This window comes from Cololabis saira, chromosome 22 (assembly GCF_033807715.1).
Source record: "Cololabis saira isolate AMF1-May2022 chromosome 22, fColSai1.1, whole genome shotgun sequence".
Classification (NCBI taxonomy): domain Eukaryota; kingdom Metazoa; phylum Chordata; class Actinopteri; order Beloniformes; family Belonidae; genus Cololabis; species Cololabis saira.
In genome coordinates, this window is record NC_084608.1 from 7,691,636 (window position 1) to 7,708,921 (window position 17,286).

The following is a 17,286-nucleotide window of genomic DNA, read 5'->3' on the forward strand; positions in this document are numbered from 1 at the left end:
CGAGCGGCTGAGAGTAAAACAGCCCGTCTACATCCCTCTTTTAATTCTCTCCTCAGCCACCAGGTTTATGAACATCTGCACCTCAGAGTTGGATCACCAAACAGACGTTTTGCGCTTTATAAAAATAGAAAGATAGAAGATAGAATAGAAAAATAGAAATAGTCCCTGCTCAGCCCGGATAGAACCTCGCCAGAATGGTTACAGAAATAGTATTGGCTTGGAGCGGCTCTACCCGTCTCAGCCGCTAGTGCAAAAGCGCAAGACGGGGCCGTGGCGGGTAGAACCGAGCTGAGGCGGGACTAGTGGAAAAGGGCCAAAAGGCATGGCTGCACGTATTTATTTCAGTAATGTGAACTCCAGGGCTCGGGATTGGGTCCCGCCGGGTCCCACGGGACCCAACGCAAATCTGGCCAGAGCGGGAGGTTTGAACTTTGCTGAAGGCGGGAATGGGCGGCTTAAAAGAACACTGCGGGATCAGGATGTAGCCTAGCGACGAAGATGGAAATCAATGAGGTGGAAAAGAACCTCAAACAAGGTCTTTACAAAACAAAGACAAAAGCAAAGGCCATTCAGATATTTGGACAAACTGCGTTTAGTGTCTGTGGAGCATCTTGGAAGAGACGAGGGATTGGGACCTCAGTCGGTCAGCAACATTCTCCTCCACAGCAATGTAATGGCCAAGCGATTCATTTGTTAAATGAATTTGTTCCATTCGTTAACTTTGTTTATTTTATGTTATTTATTTTTGTTACCGTATTTTCCGCACTATAAGGCGCACCGCATTATAAGGCTCACCTTCAATGAATGACGTATTTTAAAACATTTCCATATATAAGGCGCACCGCATTATAAGACTCACTAAATATCTGGTAAAATACCGTACTATAGTGTCTGGGGTTGAGTTACGTATCTACCTGATGGAGCTGCGCTACAGAAAATGCTACAAAATCCTACAAAATCCTACAGCAGATGCAAAAAAAACAAAACAAGAAAAGTACCGTATGTCAAACTTTATTAACAAAATAAAAACCAGCTTTGCTCCGTCTCGTCAAAGTCGCCATTATGCGAGTCAGCATCGCTGCTGTTGTCTTGAACGTCTGTGACGATTCCTGACGTTTTTAGCGCCATTACTTTGGCGACACCAACTACATTACCCACAATCCCCCTGACTACAGTAACAGAAATTACCGTAATGATCATATATAAGGCGCACTGCATTATAAGGCGCACTGCCGGTTTTTGAGAAAATGAAAGGCTTTTAGGTGCGCCTTATAGTGCGGAAAATACGGTATTTGAGCCACTCACAGCTACTCTCGTTGCTATAACCTCAATCACATAATTGATGCGTGCACGAAAGGTGAAATAGCTTGTGCGATGATGACAATGATGGACTTTCGGTCAGGTGGCCTATGAATTGTCAATTATCCATCAAGCTCCACAATTACCATGGTAACATGAAATCAGATAGATTTGTCCAGGACATTTCTCTTGCGGGACGGGAGCAGACACAGAATCAATGCATCTCTATCATTGTGCAGGCACGAATTCTCAGAGTTTTGCGGGAGCGGGTGGGAGTGGATATAAACACTACGGGAGCGGGCGGGATGAAGAAAACAGTCCCGCGCAGGGCTCTAATGTGAACACTCATCAGAAAAGATCTTTCTCTCTCAACTTCTCCAGCCTTGCCGTCACCCGTCTGTAGATGCGTTACCTTTCTTCAGCTGGATGTTGAATCTGCGGCCCTTGTTCTTCTGGTAGGAGCTGTGGGTCAGGTTTGTGCTGATGCGGCGCTGCAGCGAGGGAGAGGTGGCAGACGAGGTCCTGGAGATCAGGGCGTGGGATGAAGCCGTATACGGCTGACTCGGCTTGGGGGTGCTTCCTGCCGGCGGGCCCTGGTGACTGCAGGGAAAAACAGAGTTTTAAAGCAGCACAAACAAAGTTTTGCAGTTTCGAGACGTGGAGGTTAAGCCACTTTCACGCCCCTTTTACTCTTGCTTAGTCTCTTGTTTGGTCACGCTCTCAGCTTTCATAGTCTCTCAGCGACCTCTTCCATGATGTCCAAGGACAGTTTTGGTTAGAAACAGGACGCCGTCAGAGCTCGCAACACTTCTTAAAAGTAGTAAGGAAACACTCTTTCAAATGTGAAAGAATATATGAAAAAAGACTGAGCATCTGTAAGGTTTGTTTGGTGTTAAACATACTGATATAAAACCATTTCTAAAGAGAAAAACATGCTTTCTTCCCCCATTTATACTTCAGGACTATAAATAGTTTTTATTCCTCATCGTCTAATTTGATGAGCTGAGCGGTGCATATGTTCCTACACTTTTATTTATTGGCTATCGAATTTTCCTCAGCGGTTAAGGTTGAAAATATAGGACTTCAACATTTCTTTCCTCACCAAATTCATCTTCTCTGCGTCCGTCTCTTGCCAGAATGCTTTTTAAATGTAGTAATTTCCATCTACTATAAAGACATTCTCTTTATTTTTTATCGTGCAGGTTTGAAACTGTCGGCACATGTGAGTGGAAAGTCAGGAGCAAACATGCGTGGATGGAAAACCCGATGATTGAACCCACTTGTGATGGAGGCCGGGCTGCGGTCCGGACCTGGACGTCCGCCCCTCCACCAGGCTGGACCGGTAACCGGAGCTCGGGGTGTCCTGGCTGAACCGGACCCGGGCCGACTGGGGGGAACCCAGCTCGCTCTGGGCCGAAAGCAGCTCGTACTGCCTCTTCATGGACGCGGGAACCAGGTGGAACAGGATGACCGGGGCTCGCATCGCCTGCCTGAAGATGTTCTGAGCTCTGGAGGAGCAACAGAGAAAGACGACAGAGAAGGTCATTCAGACAGAGATGCATTAACTCCAACGTGATAAGAGACACGTGTACAATAACGCGCTATCTGGGCAAATAAAGAGTGATAAGAAAAGCCCCGCTGTTGCATAATGTGCTGAAGATTGAGAGGCGATAGAGGCTACAATCAGCAGGATCAAAAGAGGTAAGTAAAGATGGTATATGATGCATCTGGGATGAAATATTACACTGTAATTTCTTTGCTCATAGTTTATGCGCAACGCTGCTGCCAGAGTCCTTACAAACACCAGGAAACTGGACCACAATACACCGGTCATGAAATCACTACACTGGCTTCCAGTGAGTCAAAGGATAAGAGTTTAAAATCTTACTGCTGGTCTACAAAGACCTGAATGGTCTTGGACCAAAATACATGCTGGATCTGTTAGTTCCTATGAAGCTCCCAGACCCCTGAGGTTCATCTGGATCTGGTTTGTTGTGGTTCCAGAACCAGAACCAGCAAGGTGAGGCAGCGTTCAGTTATTCTGCTCCTCACCGGTGGAACAAACTTCCTGTAGACCTGAGGTCTGCTCCAACTGTAGATCCTTTAAATCAGGAATAAAAACATTACTGTTTACTGAAGCGTACTCCTAAATTTAATACTTACCTGCTGGACTCTACTGCCCTTACTTTTTAACAACTTGTGCTTTTTATTATTTGACCTCCTTTCTTATCATTTTATTTCATTTGATTTGTTATTTAAGCGTACTCTTAATTTAAAAACTTGTGATTTTGAAAACCGCGCAAAGTTATGGATAAGCCCTGAATGCAGGCATTATGACGTAGAATTGTCAAATTGGTTTAATTCACCGCACGAATCGGCACAGATTACTTTTGTTATACTGTATTTGACCCGGTCTTTGTACGTTTTGACCGTATAGAAAGAATGAGATGTACCTGCTGGACTCTACTGCCCTTACTTTTTAGCAACAACAACTTGTGCTTTTTACTATTTTACCTCTTTTCTTATCATTTTATTTGTTATTTACTGTTTAATTGTGTCTTGCCGCTTTTAATGTTGATGTAAAGCACTTTGAATCACCTTGTGTTGAATTGTGCTGTACAAATAAACTTGCCTTGCCTATGCGAGTGAAACCTAACTTGTTCAAAAAGGTTCATCCTTGTTAGTCCCGCAGACAAACACAAACATAACGATGCACACTCAGACTTCTGGATCGTCACTCAGGCGTCCTGGTTTTTGGACCGGCGGGAGGAAGCTGGACTAAATCCCTCTCCGGCTCACTCACGACTGAATCCAGCTGCAGGATTCAAACCAGGGGGCGTCCTTCCTGGTACTGACCACCGCAGCATCGCCGCTGCGCTCTTGTAAGTTAAATTAGCCAAATAAGCCTTGACAAGAGGTCAACAACATTTCAAGACACAAGAACGGTTTAGTCTGCTTTTCCATCACTACTTAGCATATAGATAGGCTTGGCTGGGAGGGAGCCAGACCGAGGCACATGGGGCCCCGAGGCATGTTGGGATTTCTACATTCAGACAGTCTTACTTCATTTGTCTCGGCCCCCCGTTAGCACACCAGCAATGTGCTGCTGATCCTGCCCGAATGGCAGCAGCTAAACTGCTTCCAGCACATACATGACGACACCTGGAGCCACATCACCGGCACTGTATGCTAATCCCCCCAAATAAAATGCATACTCACAGCGATGGCACAGATGCCTTGAAGAGTAATTGTGTCCTTGTGAGTGTGTTTGTTTGTGTGTGTGTGTGTGTGTGTGCTTGCGTGCACATATACAGTGCCATCACTCCAGTAATCAGCCTGAACGCAGGCCTGATTGAATAATAAATTATCCCCATCAATGCATCATTACATCCAGTTAGATTAAGGACCTCAAAATATTTATCCATGCAAAACAATCCGAGAGGATTAGACTACCACTTTAAATAACCACTTTCTATGAGAGAGCGAGGCGAGGGGGGGGTGGCGAGGAGGAAAGTTGAGCCCCGTCACCTCATTTCCCTGGAGAATCACAGGCACCGTGTGTGTCTGGGCGCCGGAGCGGAGGGTGTTTGGCTGGGTAAAGAACAAACATCCCTCCCGAGGCAGAAGAAAACAGGAATGTGTGCACGGTATGGAAAGATGAGGAGGATACAGCTTGTGGAAAACTGTTGGCCATGCTCTGCTGTGTAACACACGACTGTGACGTGGTGGCGTTTAACTGTCTGGGAGAGGTTTAACCATGACTACTGCCAGGCCTTTTTCAGCTGTCGGTGCACGTGTGTCCGTGCAGGTGTGGGTATGTGTGCCACGCTCGGACCTTCATCCCATTTTAGCAGTGTTATGCAAGTTCCTACTTCTCATGAACTAGTTCAAAGTTCAGTTCACATAGTTTAAAAATGAATAGTTCACGTTCATAGTCCATTTTCACTTTGAACTAGTTCAAATTCAGTTCATTTCAATATTTTTAGGTGAGAAGTACAAATGAAACGCCCCCCTATCCTAAAACTGTTCACTGTACAATCATGTTTTGTCCTAGTGGCTTTTCAACTTTACCCAGAGTCTGTAAATCTCCAACAATGTCGTCCATTATCAGTGTGTCTACCTGTTGCAGGTAAATCCTCCCCCTGAAGGAGCAGCAGTGACTGGGGTCGTTTGGGGCTGTTGGGTCTTCTTGGTCTTTCCTTTCCTGTCAAGGACTTGCAGATATTTTCTCACACTGGACGGATGCTTTAACTCCACATGACTTTTACAATGTGAAGTTGACGAGGCCGACGCTCGGACTTGTTTTCTCAGCGCAGGTGGACATAATTTGCACAGAAAGGTTAGATTTTTACCGCCGGACTCTTTGGGAGACGATGTGTAAAATTCCTGCAGATAATGATCAGGATCATCATCTGCGTCTGCATCGTCTCTCTCTTCACTGGTCATGTAAAGATACACCGGGCTCGGGCCGCCGTTGCCATGGAGCTGGTGCCCGTTGCTTTGCTAGTGTGTGCACTGCATTGTGGGTAATGTAGTGTGAAGTTGTCTGCTCGTCGAGTATTTTAAACCAGTGTCGCCCGCTGGTGAAATGAGAAGGATTATTCCGTAATAATTGGACGTAAACAGTGAAGCTGAAACTCACATAATCTGAACAGTTCAAATTCCAGTTCATGATCTGCAGAATGAACAAGTTCACGTTCAAGTTCTTTATTTGCAAATATGTTGCGTTCAGTTCAACGATTTCACAGCAGATTTCACAACGCGTTCATTTGAACTCGTTCATGCACAACACTGCACTTTAGGAAATAGAGGGCTGCGATGAATGGCTGGCGGTGGTCAGCAGGAAGAGTGTGAGCTGCGTCGGAGCGGCGGGCAGAGTGATGGAGAGCGGCGCAGGCCACCGAGACCTTTCACCAGAAGGCCAGCAAGTCGGTAATAGTTCTGTTTTTATTGTGCACCTTTGTGTGTGTCCGTCTCCCTGCCGCCTGCTTATCAACAGCAACACTATTCACTGCCAGAGCCTTTTACGGCCGACTCAGAGGACACGCCGCCGAGTGCCTCGCTCAATAGAAACGTCCTTGGATATGTGCACTTGTCTTCGTGTGGGTGCTGGGGGAACCGGCGTGCACCGAGCAGACACACCCGCTACAGTAGGACCTTTCAAGCTCACGCTGGAATAAAAGTGCAAGGGGAATTCAAGCTTACTGTTCGAAGCGGAGGTGGCGAATGTCCGCCTGGTTAATCTTGACGATGCAGTCGTTTTCCTGGAAGAGACGCTCCTGCTCCACCTTGCCCCCGGGCTCCAGGCGCTTCACCAGCAAACCCTGTGTCCTGCAAACCATCACAATGATTACAGACGATAGCCCAACATGGTTCAGGTGAAACGTCCTGCTACTGCACGACACATACGAGAGTAAAATAACTATCCCAGGTCAGGACAAGCTAATGACATTGGGAAGAAGTTTAAAAGGCCTGGACAGAAAAATGAAGTGAGTGTTAAAGAAAAGGTGGATGATAAGGATAATTCAAACATTGCCTTCAAATGTACAGTATTTTTGTCAAAAGTTGGCTTGGCAAAGTTCCTCTCTGTCAACAAAAGTTTAGTTTCCAGAGTTTACGCGAGGATAAAAAAGCTGCTTTTTCCTGAGTCCTTGAAAGATGCCACATTATGCAGTGGAGTTTAAGCCTTTGTCCGTCCTTCCTGCCTCTGCGCTGCCTTTCCATCTGTGGGCAGGTCTAAGAAAAATGACAGGCAGGTTGTCTGAAATAATCCAGACCACGAGCTAAGAGATCATCTCCTGGCTTCCGGGGGGAACGCTAAAGTTTGCTTCCCTGGAGCTTAAGATGAGAGCTAACTGCGCTGCAATAAATACCAAGCGAGTTTCACAGCAGTGCCATCTCAGCAATCCCTCAAAAAGAGAGAGAAGAAGAAGAAAAATGGGGAAAAAAAAGTGCGACCTTTACCTTCAAATACCCCCTTTTTTCCTCCATCTCCCTCTAAATAAATACATCAGTGAGCTCCTTGGGGCTTTAGTTAGGCCCCGAGGATAACCGCATGCAAAGAGATCTGATATGTGCTCACGCAGCAGCAACACACGCTCCAGCTAGTGTTGACGGTACAGGCCCCATGCAGCAGGTAGGATTGGAAAATCTTCACTCTCTTTGCTCAAACTGACAACAAAAATAAGTTGGAGGAGTCTTTTGAAAGAAAAGAAATGCACCAGATAAAGTCCTAATCTACAAATCTAACAGGCGGGACCATTAACTCCGCTTTTCATACATCTGTGTGTGAGAAAACAGCCTTTTTGCATCGTGACCTCCTTCACTAAAGCGTAGTTTTTGCAGAGCTCTTCAGCATCGGAGCCAAACGAGGCCACTCTCAGAACATTGCTGTAATTGGCTGCATAATGTGGACATCCACGCTCCACGCCGCAGACTCATCTCAGCGTCTCCACGGGGGTAAAGTGCTAAAGCATCGCGCTGAAATTAAAGATCACAACAGGCCCGGCCCTCGTCCTCCGTGCCTGAGCCAGCATTAGCGGATCAACGTAAACACGGTGAGCCACGGGTAATTGCAGGTACCGTGGAAGTAGACGCAATTGTTTATTTATCTCTCTAAGTGCTGTCAGCTCGAAAAATAAAGCAGAGCGCATGGAGATTGTTTAGATAAAGTCACATTTCTGCTAATCTGCAGGCGGACGAGAGACGCCGCACTGTAAAGGCGTTTGGGCTGATCACTAATGAGCATTGGAAGCAGCGGCGGGGAAAGTTGCAGATTAAAGCAGCATCTCGTATAGATTTGAAGAACATGATGGGTTTATAGAAGCACTGTTTTGACAGTAATGATCAGCTAGCCTTTCAACTTCTTAAATCTCATTTAAGGGTTTCTTTTTTAGGCGCCTTGTGTGAGTCTGCCTAAAAAAAAAAAAAAAAAAAGCAAAAGCAAACTTTCAAAAGGTATTTTTACAGGCTGAAAATCAAACCAATACACGATATAAACCCCGGTCTCTGCAGACTGGGGGAAATATACAGGACTGTCTCAGAAAATTAGAATATTGTGATAAAGTTCTTTATTTTCTGTAATGCAATTAAAAAAACAAAAATGTCATACATTCTGGATTCATTACAAATCAACTGGAATATTGCAAGCCTTTTATTATTTTAATATTGCTGATTATGGCTTACAGTTTAAGATTAAGATTCCCAGAATATTCTAATTTTTTGAGATAGGATATTTGAGTTTTCTTAAACTGTAAGCCATGAATAGCAATATTAAAATAATAAAAGGCTTGCAATATTTCAGTTGATTTGTAATGAATCCAGAATGTATGACATTTTGTTTTTGTAATTGCATTGCAGAAAATCACAATATTCTAATTTTCTGAGACAGTCCTGTACATGCCTTGCTATATGCAAAAGAAATGTCCAAAACGATGAGAATGAACACGCCACAACACTGTATGACTTTACTCCATCTTGTGGCTGGTTAGCAATGCAGGAGGAAATGATGTGAAGAAGGCCACCTGCTCTCATCTACTCTCTTTAATCAAATAACAATCCAATCAGGATCCATTTACGCACGGCAATTATGTTCGCAGTTTGTTTACAATTGAAACTAGCCATGGAACGAGAAGTTCATTAAGCCCAGAATTCATCTGGAAGCGTGTTTGTGTGTGTGGATGTGAAGTATATCTAAGTGTGAACGCTGGCTCTCCCGCCGCAGATTGACACTCCGAGTCTGTGCAGGAGTTCACTTGCAAGGGTCCATGTTATTGATCGCAAACTCTTTGGGTGCGAGTTCATTTTTAGGTGAGCGTGTAGGAGAGAAACCCCCCGCTGGGAGTGACTCCTGCAGCCGTCCTCCCTTCCTGCTCAGATCTCAACGGACGTCAGTGCAGCGGAGCATGATGGGAACAGCCATCGCTGGAGAGCTTGCAGTTCCTTGTTTGTTGCCTGTTTGTCTTCCCCTGTTTTTCTTTTTAATTCCACTTCTCCTGGCCCCCGCAGCCGCGGTCGGGGCAGAAATGACAGCCCACTGAGCCTAATGGCTCCCGTCCTAGTGCACAGTGCGCAGGAAAGAGCCGGGCCGGGCCATTAACATCAGCCCACTGAACAGACACTGAGTCTTATCATGGCTGGCTTTAATTGAAGGCTCTGATAGCTATTAGTACTGACCAAAGCTGATGGAGAGGAAATTTACTGGCAGCGCAGCATTGCATCTTCCACAGCGCTGTCTGACTCTGCAGGAACACGGGGGATGCATGTCCACCAAACATCTGGATCAGACTACAAGCAAATATTCCTCATTACTGCTTATGAACAATCCAATTTGTTTGGTGCAAGTCATCATGAAATGTTCCGTCCTGCTCTGACTCAGGGGAATTCAAAGTGTCACCAATTTTGAGGGAGTTAACACGAGGTCGGAGCTAAATATAGCTTCCCGACAGTTGCTAATAAACAGCAATGAGATTAGTGTCTCAGGCCCCCATCGTCAATGACACCCATCGTCTCTCCCTCAAACATCCCACCCATTTCATCTCCTCACTCCGTCTCTTCACCTCATCCCCTCCATCATCCCCTCCATCATCCCCTCTATCATCCCCTCTATCCTCTCTGCGGCGCTGAGTCGCCACATTCACCCTGGAGGTGTGCCAGTCCCCTGGCGTGCAGCAGGGAGCTGTGTTTTACACACGCTTTTAGTTTGATTACATCTGGCCACTTTCTCCGTCCTTTATTGTTTCAGGAATAACCGTAAAAGCCGAATGCGCTGCTTTTCGTGTACCCCCGTCAGTATCACTGCCCATCAGTGGGAGAAATTAAACCGCACAACTCCCTGCAGACGTAAATGAGACGGAAAGCAAATGGCTTGAATTTAAAAAAAAGTAGTACAAAGACGGAGAAAAGTTTGCAGTCAAAGGCAGAGCTACTTGAGCCTGTTACCCCCCCTGCTACCGGGAGTTTGCAGGTTTGATGAATGCAGGCGTGCTGTTTCAACACCGACACTGAAGATGAAGAAAATATGAATCAGTCACTGACAAAGTCAGCCTTTAGGAACACACAAAACGGGGAGAAAAGGGCGGCACACACGCAGGATTCAAAGACTCTGAAGATAAAAGGAGCTGAATGATGAAACTAGCTATCTAATGTGTTGAACTAAGCTGCATTTAATCTCACACCATCTTTTTTTTCTCTTTTTTTTACCTGATATCCTGTGAACTGAAGGGGACTACGTGGATCCCCAAAGGCCCTCCTTCATTGGACACTTCGACCGGCTTGAGCATGCCTCTGCGAGACGGTGATGGATGACACCGGGACGAAGAGAGTAAAGGGGGAGAGGGGAAGGGAGGGGACACATGCATGAATAAAAAATAACAGGGGTGACAAGGAATGCAGAGTGTAAAAGACTAACAGTCAAACACGACAAGAGGTTGATAGGATGGACGGGGGCCTGGGAGCCTGCTGGGCCCCGGCGGCGGGGGCCTCGGGCGGCGGGGGGCCGCGCCAAGTCTGTCTTTATAAAGTCATCCATTACAAAGGAGGCCCGATGGACCCCGGGGTCGATTAAAGATATAAATGGAGATTCCAATTAAGTGATTACGATCAGACTGCTAAAAGAGGACAAATTAATTGAAAATGCGTAACGGGAGGGAGGAGGAGCAGGAGGAGGGGGAGGTTAATTTGTGTAGGTAGACGTGAAGACAAATGAACATCAGCCATCGATGTGGTTGGTGTCCATGGTGGAAGTCGTGGTTTTGCATTCAGGTTTATTATTATAAACATGTCCTTTATTAATTGATTCATGAATAAGAGGGAGGCGTCCCAACATTAAGCAGTATGTACAAGTACCGTATGTTCCGCATTATAAGGCGCACCTTCAATGAATGACGTATTTTAAAACGTTTTCCATATATAAGGCGTACCGCATTATAAGGCGCTACAGTAGAGGCTGGGGTTACGTTCTGCATCCATTAGACCAAGGGTCGGCAACCCGTACTAAATAAATCCAGGTCATTCCAGGGTCTGTTAGGCTTGAACTGGGGCTAGGGAGCTAAAACCTTTGAAAAAGAATTGTTTTGCAGCTTCTTGCGTGTGCTGGCTGTAACTGTAACTCTGTAACTCCAGTGAAGTTAATTTACCCTGGAGTGAGAAGACCCATCCAATATGGCGGCAACGCTGGATTACGTTCCAGCATGTCATGAGGCGTCTACGTATATACGTCTATAGTTGCGAGACCTGTTGCGGCTCAATACTGATCCATATATAAGGCGCACCGGATTACAAGGTGCATGGTCAGCTTTTGAAAAAATTGAAGGCTTTTAGGTGCGCCTTATAGTGCGGAAAATACGGTACTATAATACTTGTCTAGTCATACTACACTGACTACGTTTACATGCAGTCAAAGTTCGGGTTAAGGTCAATATTCCGGTTACTGAAACATTGGGAATAATCTGTTTCCTTGCGTGAGCAAACAGGGTTATCCCTGTTTACATGGTGATTAATCATTTGGGATATCTGGATCAAACCAGCGACGCACGGAGAACGTCATGACGCAATTCCCGTCATTTCCGCTTCTTCTTCCTGTATCCAAATCCAAAACAACAACAATAACAGCAGCACAGTGGATAATGAACAGCCCAGTAGAAGTCGCCTTCTTTTGCGCTTTGGTGCTGGTACTGACCCACCAGGACTTAACACTTTTCCTCGTCGCCTTCTTCATTAATGGAAGGCGAGAACGTGAAGAAATGGCAAATGGAGCTGGAGCTGTGCCGTCCATATCCGTGCTATCCTGGTACTTCCTACCGTCTCCAAATGCCAAAATGTTCATATCTTTCATTACATTTATGAAGTGATTAGTCTCCTCCTGGTCTTGTGTTTCTCCGTGTTTATAAGAACTTCCTGGACTCAAAAGACCAAGATTCCTTGCGAAAAGAGCATGTGCAGAAAACAAATTTCTGTTTCTTTTGATGGCGATATCCTGTTAGGAGTTTACATGACCAAATATTTGGGTTTTAAAAGGAGTAACCCAGGGGTCATATTCAGGTGTTTAAAAACCGGAATATGAGCAAATTCTGGTTATTCAAAGGGGTTATTGGTGTTTACATGTCCATGCGCAACCGGGTTATTGCTAATATTCTGGTTAGAAAGGGGTTATTGACTGCATGTAAACATCATAGTGTGTTTTTTTTCTTCTGGTTGAGTAAAGTTGGGGGGTGGGGTCCTCTGCAGGCCACTCACTCCAGACTGAACCCAGGCGAATGGTCCAGTGAAGAGTCGGCCCTCCCGACTGGTTCTATCCGCTCAATTCGCCGTTCATTTCTCCTTCGCTCCGCTGCCTCTTCTTCCTGTAAGAGAGAGAAAAACCAAGATTATTCAACACTGTTTCACAAGTGTAAAGACAAACACGCCCTCTCCCCCGGCTGTGCTGGAAGCTCACCCTCTCTCTCCCGCCCATCCTCTTACCCCCCCCTCCCCGTCTGTTAATACAATTACCTGCAGAGAAATGACTGCCACTCTTAATCAAAGATCTTGCGTACAGCTCAGATTGGATCCCTGACGATGCCGTGGAGACCCCCCCCCCCGCCCCCCACCCCACAAACATCCCAACGGTGGCGGAGATGAAGAGGCCGTGACTGATTGTTCCGGCTCAGCCAGCCGTGTCGGGCGTGGACGGTGACACTACTGACGGCGTCAAGACCCAGATTGAAGGAGAAGCGCTCCTTGCTGTGTGTTTTCTCCCAGTCCCTCCGTTCGGTTACCCGTCTCTCTCCGGGACCGTTAGGCGGCAGGACTGTGAGTAAAGTTGCTTTCGTCAACGAAAATTATGACTAAATATCGTCGTCAACGAACCTTTATCTGAGGAAAACGAGACGAGACGCGACGAAAATGCTGGTCATGTGACGATAACGACAATTAAATATCTAATGCAATATCATAGACGAATAAAAACGAGACTAAAATGTAGATTACAAAATAAAAACTATAATAAAATGTGTCTTCATTTTCGTTGACCAAAACGAGACGAAATGTTCTAACAAATATCCTTAATATCCATTTTTTAAATTGTTTCCTCTGGTTTAGTCTTTAAACCAGTTTAGTCTTTAGATCTTTGGATACACTTTCTTACATAGACCTGGAAAAGAAAACCGAATGTGTCGTCAAAAAAGAAAAAGTTGGGGAGAAATGCGGAAAAATAAATATGTTGTAAACTCAAATTAGAGTCTTCTGTATCTGGAATGAATGTATTTTTGAGTCTATAAGGTAACAATAATATAATAATAATAATAATAATAATAAGATAACCTTGAATTGTAAAATGGGTTTGGCTAAATACAATCTTTGACTAAAACTAGACTAAAATGTCAGTTTTCCTCAACTAAAACTAGACTAAAATGGTCCTGGACAATTCTGACTAAAATAAGACTAAAATGCTCAGACTTTCAGTCGACTGAGACTTGACACGACTAAAAGGAGAATGAACGTGATTAAAACTAATAAAACTAAAATGATAGTTGGAAAGATTAGACTAAAACTAATATTGAAACAGGAGAAACAAGACTACCCGGTAGAGGCTCCTACAGACGAGCCAGACCTCTGATGACTCTGAGTTCTGCTTCAGGCCAGCGGCAGCAGTAGTGCCACAAACTATGATGATGGTGCACAATGAGCACGGCACTTGCTCCTATTGATGACATCCTCCATATAACAGAGAGGAAGACACATCTAATAACACAGGGATCATTTTCAATTAATGATCGTGGTCTCCTGAGGAAGAGACAATCACACTAAGCGTCACATTTTCTCCGTCCAATCTCATTTCCAGTCCTGTTGGTGACTGCCCTGTGCATCCTCTCTTCATCTTCTCAAATGCTTTGTTAACCGCTGCTTTTCCCCCTCCCTCACCTCTCACCTTTTTTATTCTCTCCCTCTTTTCCTAAAATGTCAAGCGAGACCAAACAGGCCTGGCGTCCTCCCAGTTTCCGTATGGAAATGGATTCAACCCCTTTCAGGGTTCAGGATACCTTTGACGGGAACTTGCCGGTGGCACGGGAGATTCTTCTCCAATTTATTTATTACAGACGGAGGGGTGAGGTTAGGAGGGACGTTGGTATGAAAATTTCATCAGCAGCCTACTTTCAAACACCTCGTCTCACCCAGCCTGTCTCTTCCCTCTCTCCTGCAGTCGGGTTATGAAAATGAGTCAACCAACCAGTGACCCCTTCCTTTAATTACATGTCAGCTAAGGCTGTGGCTATCTTATGGGGCCTCTTCTTCACAAAGCCTTTTTTTTTTGTTCATATAAAGAGAAAAACCCCAGGTGTGAGAAAGGATTTTGTTTCTTTAACATATACCTTTATGCATCATTCACAGAGCACCGAGAGACTGATGGTCACCCATACATAAAGATGAGGGACATAGACCGAAAAGGGTAGATGTAATGGATACTGAGGAATAAAAAGCCCATAAATGCAGTATAAAGAAGACGGGGGTTAAAAAGAGACCGGGGTGTAAAAGGAAAAGCCTTATGTGACTTTGAAGGGACATTTCCATATTCAGGGATGGGATAAAGGAGGAGACAGTGCTCAACAATTATGAGAGTGGCATTTCTGAGGAATCCTCTCTAACCTAGACGGATGATTGACAGCAATTTCAGCTTTTTGAGTCGTGACTGTGTTTTATTCCCTGAAATTTCCTCTGAAATGTAAAGGAAATTGTCTGTGATGTGATGGGGAAATATAATAAGCACAGAAATAGAAACTATACTGCATCTGATTATTGTCCTTAAACCAAGTTGCACTCGAGTCAGTAAAGTCTGAGTCCCGTCTCGACTCCTCTGTGTCGAGTCTGAGCCACTCAGGAAAACTCTGAGCTGAGTCCAAGCCGAGTCCAACCGAAATGACCCAGCTGGCAGCTTTTTAACCACGTCCTTGCGTAGCAGATTCTTGTCCAACACAACTTACAGCGGCATTGATCAAATTTCCGTCTAAATGAAAGGCCGACTGCGTCAACACAACACACAACTGTTCCTTGTAACATTACAGACTTCTCCCCATTTCACCATCAGCAGGCTGCAACTACAGCTGCAGCTCTGCATGGCAGCATGAGCAAACTCCGTTTTAACTCTTTTTTTTTACCTTGTCTGCACACATATTAATGATTGATACCATGCAGGTAAAAACCAAAGACATATATATATGTGCATTATTGCTATATTTAATATATATACATATATATACGCATACATATGCATACACATACATAAATATACACATACAAACCCAGTGATTTTTTTGTTTTTTTTTGCAGCATGAGCAAACTCCGTTTTGACTCTTCATGACGAATCAAAGTGCAAAGTCAGAATGCAGTTAATAGACAAGTCCGAGGCCAAGTCATCAACGCTCAAGTCCAGGTCAAGACAAGAGATTTTGACTTTCACGAAAACTAAACCCTGGCGCAGTCAGGCTCAAAGAGCCAATAAGATGGACAACAATGGATGTCAGAGCAGCCCCAGCACATTATTGGGTCTAATGTTGACAGAAATACCAGCACAGACGAGAAAAATCACTCCAAAGAAACACAAACACAATCATAAAATCAAAAGAAAAACAGAAAAACAAATTAAAAAGAGGTACCAAAAAGATTTAGTTTAATTAAAATAAATATTTAATCTCCATACAAGTACAGTGATCAAAGTCTAATTAATTGAGTATATTCCTTAAAAGGACATACATGACAGGGAGTGATTTTATTGAGGCAGAATAATTTCACTCCTTTGGCTGGATTTGTAACGTTTGGAAGAAAAAAAAACGTGCCGATACATCGCAGCGTTTAATGGAGACTTACTTTTTTAGCTGAAACAAACCACCACCGCAGACGTCTCTATTTCTCTGTGACAATAGTGAATATCTAAGAGATATTTGAAAGCACTTAAAAGTGTGATGCAGGGCTCAGAAAAGCATGTTCATGTCAAACTGGGGTTATTTAACAAACAAAACACGAGAGCTAAAGGTGAAACATCTTCCTCATCCTCTGGACGCCGAAAAACAAAACGTCTGTAATTCAGCCAAACTAACAAACGACACACTTCACCAACACCAACAAAACCTAATGAAGCTCATAAATACTACACTGGGTAGCGTTTGATAGAGATTTCACACCAGCCAAGCTGGATAATAGTTATAAACATTGGAGGAAAAAAAGGGTCTATGAGGTCTATGCCCCATGATGCATTATGTCTTCTAATACTGGATTAGATTGCTTTGAGCACGCCAGGAAAACAAGAGCTCTTCAGATATTTAATATTACTGTGCTAAAAGTCTTAAGAGTAATGGAGGTATGGGAATGACTCTGACGGGAATATGTATCAATGCAAAACAAGGAAATGCTTGTAGAAAACTACAAGCATTTATTTGCTCTTCAACTGAAGGGTCTCCCCACTGGGTATCTCAGATCCAGGTGGGAGAAAGAGGCTGACATACAGTTTACTGACAAACAAACCCCAGTCAGACCAGAGATGACTTCATTATGGGATGTTTTGTCCTTGGACTATTAACATGGACCTTGTGACCGAACGCAGCAACGCTGCATCCAGATCCTGATGGCGATATGTGGACCAGGAAACACGTGGTCCCCCTCAACCTGACCTATTACCCCAGTTCCTGTCTGTGCTGACCAACGTTGGCCATTTGCTTGATTTTAATTAATACAATTCCAGTTTTTTTTCAGGATAACAAAGTACAAAATACTTGAAGTGAAGCGGTTGCTGTTGTTAGGCTATTGATTAACTGAGTTCCAATTGGAAAGGTTAGACACAAGACAAAGAGAAATGGGTTCATTCTGCTTAGAATTTATAACACCATTTATAAAACCATTTATAACACCATTTATAACACCATTTTCAGCCGTGGTGGTAACTGGGGTGTTGATTTTGCATTTTAACAACTGTCTTCCCGCTTCTTCCACCCACAGTCTCTCTGAAATCAAAAGTCT

The 17,286-nt window shown here is 44.4% G+C and overlaps 1 protein-coding gene across 1 annotated transcript in view; it reads right to left on the minus strand.

Annotated features, from left to right (window-relative positions):
• The window catches only part of LOC133423716 (partitioning defective 3 homolog), a 394,242-nt gene that overhangs the window by 213,415 nt on the left and 163,541 nt on the right, over positions 1–17,286 (minus strand). Inside the window, exons 6-10 of the mRNA XM_061714033.1 lie at positions 12,535–12,641; positions 10,501–10,584; positions 6,505–6,630; positions 2,580–2,807; positions 1,712–1,899 (exon numbers count right to left, since the gene is read on the minus strand). Of these exons, the coding sequence (XP_061570017.1) occupies positions 1,712–1,899; positions 2,580–2,807; positions 6,505–6,630; positions 10,501–10,584; positions 12,535–12,641 (733 nt within the window). The remainder of the gene's footprint in view (positions 1–1,711; positions 1,900–2,579; positions 2,808–6,504; positions 6,631–10,500; positions 10,585–12,534; positions 12,642–17,286) is intronic.